Consider the following 6,931-nt stretch of genomic DNA (forward strand, 5'->3'; position numbering starts at 1 on the left):
TCAAGTGTATTTAATTTTTTAATGCCTCTGGAGATTGAATTTAATACTTTTTGATGCCATTTAAGGCCTCAATTGGTGCAAAATCTATTTAATGACTTTTAATGTTTTTAATGACCCGCAGAAACCCTGTAAAGTGTTAAAAATAACAGAAAATACAATATACTGTAAAAAACAAAACAAAACAAAACGAGGAAAAAGAACAGTCTATGAAACGCTGTTGGTTGTTAATTTTTCAGTCACTATAAAAACATTCACCAAACTGAACACAACTAATCACGAAAAAACAGTTCTCTCTCCAATTTGACTTTATTCATTTAAGTAAAATAAACCGTGAACAGTCCAAGTGTAAAGCCACCGGTTCATTCACCTGTTCAGGAAATGACAACGCAGACGATAATGTGACAGAGTTCAGCTTTAAAACAACACATTCCACGGAATTTAAGTCATTAGACCCTTTTCCATCAAAATACCAGGAACTTTTATTACCAGGAACTTATTTACCTGGGTAAAAGAATTCCTGGTCATCGGTGTGCTTTGCGTTTCCATCACACCCCACAGTTCAGGGTCATTTATTCAGATTAGGCTGATGACGTAAAGGGGGAGTGGTCAAAGAAAGTGCACCACACCTCCAGTCCAGCAGGATTTCTATTTTAACAGTGAACGAATGTCCCAGAATTAGAATTAAAACTTCAGACTTCAGATTTTTTTGGCAACAATTCAAACTTATCTTGTATGTTTTTCTTTTTACAGACACATGTATCCTCGTCTCCTGTTTTATTTTCTCAAAACCCTGACGTTCTTACAGGATTTGCAGCGTCTGTTTCGTTCCATTACATGCTGTAGTGTCCAACAGTCTTCGTTTTCTGACGCCCATCACACCTCGTCTTCCTCATGGCTGTTACCTCCAGGCGTCTGCCCCCCCCCCCCGTATGTCCAACCCGTTCGTCCGTAGCCCCCGGGGTCATTTGAAGAGCTTGAACTTTCGCAGCAGCGGTTGGACGGCGTCTTTGGGGTAGGGCTTCAGGGCCAGGCAGGTGGGGATGTTCTCCGGCTGTTCGATCCACAGTTTATGGGCCACGCCGGCCTGAGTCAGGGTCTGGGATAAACCGGACAGAGCAGCTTCATCTGGAGCCTGAAAACACAGACGCACGTTTAACCCTCTGGTATCTGACCCATAGAAGCCCTTTAACCTCCAGAAGAGTGTCATCTGCACAGCGCTGAAGTCATGTCAGAAGGTTTGACATAGAATTTGTTTTTAAGCTTTTAAATGATTTGTATTTTATTAACTTAAGCTGTACACAAAAACACCAGATACTCAAGAACTGTCATATGTTTACAGGGTGGGGAAGCAAAATGTACAATATTTTGAGGCAGGGATTGAAAGACAGTGTATGACCAATTAGTTTATTGAAAGTCATGAGAATTTATTTGCCACAAGAAAATGTCCATAATAGAAAATGTTTTTATTCTATGTGTCCTCCTTCTTTCTCAATAACTGCCTTCACACGCTTCCTGAAACTTGTGCAAGTGTTCCTCAAATATTGGGGTGACAACTTCTCCCATTCTTCTTTAATAGTATCTTCCAGACTTCCTGGTAATAGTTTTGCTCATAGTCATTCTCTTCTTTCCATTAGAAACAGTCTTTATGGACACTCCAACTATTTTTGAAATCTCGTGCATTCAGCAAATCACACACTCTTTGACGTTTGCTTTCCTGATTACTCATATGGGCAAAAGTTTCTGAAAAGGTATGGATAATAGTGTTAGGTATGATTATGACATCAGTATATGTTTGGTTTCAAAACAATTGATGTAGTGCCTGCTGAGAAAAAACAACTAAATGTTCAGTGTACATTTGGATTCCCCACCCTGTAACCCTTTAAATGCTATGTTTGAAATATAAACAAACTATATTTTTTATGCAAAAAACTTTTTTTTTCCAATATACGACATAAAATTGGATTACTTTACAAAAAACTGTTTTTCATTCTGGCATATGTCAATGATTAACACCAACACTGGTAAATATGAATTATTATTTAACCCATAGAGACCCACTGGTGACCAAAATCATTTACTGATATTATTTATTTATTATTTACCTTTATTTCACCAGGAAAACCTAATTGAGATTAAACATGTCTTTTCCAAAAGTGTCCTGGCTAAGATGGGCAGCAGTACATTAAACAGTTACAGACACAAATATATAAAATAAATATAAAAAGTTAAATAACTGCTGATCCGTTAATCCTATCGATACATGTCAATAACTGGTTCTTCATCTTTTCATGGTCATCAGATATGACCCATTTGGATGTACAGAGGCTCCGTAGTTACCATGGAAACAGTCATTTAATGAGAGATTTGACTGAAAAAGTTACTGTTTATGTTTTATAAGTTTATCTAGGTTTAGGTTTAGGTTGGTTTATTTCAGACACAGACATAATACAAAACGTGAAACAAAAATAAAAATAATAATAAATAATACACAAATAAAAAAAATCAAACAATAGCAAAATAAAAATAATAATAATGATAAACAATACACAAAAAAAAAATCAAATAATAGAAAAAAAAAGAACAACTGTTGTGCCTGAAAGGGAGTAGGAAGAAGCCAGTGCTTATCCAGTCCTACCGCTGATTCCAGTCCTCAGACTGTTAGTGCTGAACCACTGCATATACAGGGTGGGGAAGCCAAATGTACAAGGAACATGTAGTTGTTTTTTCTCAGCAGGCACTACGTCAACTGTTTTGAACCCAAACATATGCTGATGTCATAATCATACCTAACACTATTATCCATACCTTTTCAGAAACTTTTGCCCATATGAGTAATCAGGAAAACAAACGTCAGAGTGTGTGATTTGCTGAATGCACTCGTCACACCAAAGGAGATTTCAGAAACAGTTGGAGTGTCCATAAAGACTGTTTCTAATGGAAAGAAGAGAATGACTATGAGCAAAACTATTACCAGAAAGTCTGGAAGTGGAGGAAGCAACAAAAAACGTACCAGAGCTTTTATTAAAGCTCTCAAATCCAAAATCCTAAAGGATCCAACCAAATCCATGAGAAAAATGGCAATTGAACTTGAGGTAGACAACAAGAGCGTTAGAAATGCAGTAAAATAGGATTTGAAGTTAAAATCTTACACAAGAACACCAAAACACTTGTTGACAACAGCAACAAATCCAACTTTAGCAATTTTTGGGAATCATGTTTATGTCCGCCTTCTAGCCCAGATCTAAACCCTCTGGATTCTGCTGTTTGGGACGTTTTAGAACATGCACCAATAGAACATCACACAGCAATGTCCACTTTCTTAAAGATACTATTAAAGAAGAATGGGAGAAGTTGTCACCCCAATATTTGAGGAACACTTGCACAAGTTTCAGGAAGCGTGTGAAGGCAGTTATTGAGAAAGAAGGAGGACACATAGAATAAAAACATTTTCTATTATGTACATTTTCTTGTGGCAAATAAATTCTCATGACTTTCAATAAACTAACTGGTCATACACTGTCTTTCAATCCCTGCCTCAAAATATTGTACATTTTGCTTCCCCACCCTGTAAACATAAGACTGTGATTATCTGCATATACTTCTACACACACATACAGTCACATACACACCAGCTTATGTCTACTGCTGTACACACACATCTGTACCCCCATGTTTACACACACACACACACACACACACACACACCGTACAATAGAACAACCTGAAAATCCAGTTCATGATCACACCCTTCCTTGAGCCAGATATTGTGAAAATAACATTTCTTTGTACATTTTTTTGAATTTCTGAATATTTGGACAGTGCTTGAGGTCCACCCCCAACCCATTCCAAAGCCTGACCCCACACACTGACACACACACACTTTTCACACTTTCCTGTGAAATTCCCACATCCCCTCAGGTTACAGCCCCCCTCTCTATGGGCAAATAGTTTTTGTATGTTGGCTGGTAGTTGATTTTTATTGGCTTTATATGTAGAAGTTGAACTGTGTAAAAATTCACCAAATCATTGAGTTTTAATAGTTTTGACTGCCAGAATAATAAATATCTATTTTTTAAAGGCTATACCCTGCTGTAATGCTTTTATTTTTATGCTGAAAACCGCTCCCCCTTCCTAAGCCAGCCATGAAGAGGACAAGGTGCACCACATTCACCCTGTCCCAATTAGCTGACCAACGCCCCCGGCCCACCCCGGCCCACCCCAGCTCATTCATTTGTGTCCTTTCTGACTGTGGGGTCTGAAATGAATGGGTTAGTCAACCTCTGAACACCATCACAGCTGTGTAGCAAGTAATTAATAATACTGTAGATATTACAATTATGTGTTTTTATCTGTTTAATATTAAAGAATGTGCAAACTGTAAGGTATATAAAACTTTCAAAAATTAAATCTTAGATCACACAAAATATAAATAAAACAGATACTGCAACAAAAAAAAAACAACTACAGGATGGAGATGCAGTTTTCAGCAGGGAGCAGAATTCAGCACAACAGCAGCACTGGGCCTTTATGGGTTAGACCTGGTCTAAACCCGGTTTAAACCTGGTCTAAACCCAGTCTAAACCTGGTCTAAACCCAGTCTAAACCCGGTCTAAACCCGGTTTAAACCTGGTCTAAACCCGGTCTAAACCTGGTCTAAACCCAGTCTAAACCTGGTCTAAACCCAGTCTAAAACTGGTCTAAACCCGGTCTAAACCCGGTCTGAAACTGGTCTAAACCCGGTCTAAAACTGGTCTAAACCCAGTCTAAACCCGGTCTAAACCTGGTCTAAACCCGGTCTAAAACTGGTCTAAACCCGGTCTAAAACTGGTCTAAACCCGGTCTAAACCTGGTCCAAACCTGGCCTACACCTGGTCTACATCCAGTCTGAACCTGGTCTAAACCTGGTCTACACGCGGTCTAACGTGGTCTACACCCAGTCTAAACCCGGTCCAAACCCGGTCCAAACCTGGTCTAAACCTGGTCCAAACCTGGTCTACATCCAGTCTGAACCTGGTCTACACCCAGTCTAAACTCTGTCTAAACCCCGTCCAAACCTGGTCTACACGCGGTCTAAACCTGGTCCAAACCTGGTCTAAACCCGGTCTAAACCTGGTCTACACCCAGTCTAAACCTGGTCTACACCCAGTCTAAACCCGGTCCAAACCTGGTCTAAACCCGGTCTAAACCTGGTCTACACCCGGTCTAAACCTGGTCTACACCCAGTCTAAACCTGGTCCAAACCTGGTCTACACCTGGTCTACATCCAGTCTGAACCTGGTCTACACCCAGTCTAAACTCTGTCTAAACCCCGTCCAAACCTGGTCTACACGCGGTCTAAACCTGGTCTACACCCAGTCTAAACCCGGTCCAAACCTGGTCTAAACCCGGTCTAAACCTGGTCTACACCCAGTCTAAACCCAGTCCAAAACTGGTCTACATCCGGTCTAAGCCTGGTCTACACCCAGTCTAAACCCGGTCCAAAACCTGGTCTACACCCAGTCTAAACCTGGTCTACACCCGGTCTAAACTTGGTCTAAACCTGGTCTACACCCGGTCTAAACCTGGTCTACACCCGGTCTAAACCTGGTCTACACATGGTCTAAACCTGGTCTAAACCTAGTCCAAACCTGGTCTACACCTGGTCTAAACCTGGTCTAAATTCGGTCTAAACATGGTCTACACCCAGTCTAAACCTGGTCTAAACCTAGTCTAAACCTGGTCTACACCCGGTCTAAGCCTGGTCTACACCCAGTCTAAACCCGGTCCAAAACCTGGTCTACACCCGGTCTAAACCTGGTCTACACCCGGTCTAAACCTAGTCCAAACCTGGTCTACACCCGGTCTAAATTCGGTCTAAACATGGTCTACACCCAGTCTAAACCTGGTCTAAACCTGGTCTCCACCCGGTCTAGACCTGGTCTCCACCCGGTCTAAACCTGGTCTAAATTCGGTCTAAACCTGGTCTACACCCGGTCTAAACCTGGTCTACACCCGGTCTAAACCTGGTCTACACCCGGTCTAAACCTGGTCTAAATTCGGTCTAAACATGGTCTACACCCAGTCTAAACCTGGTCTAAACCTAGTCTAAACCCGGTCTCCACCCTGTGAACAGGTGTGGCATAAAATACGGACCTTGTAAAATATGGACCTATTTGGAATTTGCGCATGCGCGAGCGCAGCCTTACCGGATGTCAGGTTCAGCGAGGCTTATGAAATAAGTACCTTGCGAGTAGAATTGTGCGCTTTGGGTTAGGGTTAGGATTAGGGGTTAGGGGTTAGGGTTAGGGTTAGGATTAGGGGTTAGGGTTAGGGGTTAGGGGTCGCTGAACCTGACATCCGGTAAGGCTGCGCTCGCGCATGCGCAAATTCCAAATAGGTCCAAATTTTACAAGGTCCGTATTTTTTCCCACACCGGCTCCCACAGGTCGGACCGGCTCTTACCCCCAGGACCACCTTGTGCATACAGTCCAGGTCGGACCGGCTCTTACCCCCAGGACCACCTTGTGCATACAGTCCAGGTCGGACAGGTACCGCTGCGTGTCCGGGTCTGCGTAGTGCACGTGCACGGCGGCGGTGGCTGCGTGACACGCCTGCGTGATGACGGCCCCCAGAGGCCACGACAGACTGTGGACCAGGTCCGAGCGGACCACCACGTACTGGACCAGCCGGCCGGGAGACCCCGCTCCTGAAGCAGCCATGTTCAGCCGGACCGGAAGAGGATGTGGTCTGTTTATGTTCCGGTTCAACTGCTGTGGAGCATGCGCAATATGACACACACACACACACACACTGCCCCCTGGAGGCAGGAGGAGGGAACAACACACACACATTAAATATGGAAACAGTGGAGAGAGAGATTATCTATCTATCTATCTATCTATCTATCTATCTATCTATCTATCTATCTATCTATCTATCTATCTATCTATCT

General features: G+C 42.4%; 1 protein-coding gene across 1 annotated transcript; it reads right to left on the bottom strand.

The window, feature by feature from the left end:
- Positions 1–287: 287 nt before the first annotated feature.
- Positions 288–6,714, bottom strand: LOC115414568 (putative peptidyl-tRNA hydrolase PTRHD1). Its single transcript, XM_030127787.1, has 2 exons — positions 6,489–6,714; positions 288–1,132 (listed from the first exon to the last, which is right to left on the bottom strand). Exons 1-2 carry the CDS (start codon positions 6,696–6,698, stop codon positions 962–964), a joined length of 381 nt encoding a protein of 126 aa, XP_029983647.1. The 5' UTR covers positions 6,699–6,714; the 3' UTR covers positions 288–961.
- Positions 6,715–6,931: the final 217 nt, after the last annotated feature.

This window comes from Sphaeramia orbicularis, chromosome 24 (genome assembly GCF_902148855.1).
Source record: "Sphaeramia orbicularis chromosome 24, fSphaOr1.1, whole genome shotgun sequence".
In the NCBI taxonomy this organism is placed as follows: domain Eukaryota; kingdom Metazoa; phylum Chordata; class Actinopteri; order Kurtiformes; family Apogonidae; genus Sphaeramia; species Sphaeramia orbicularis.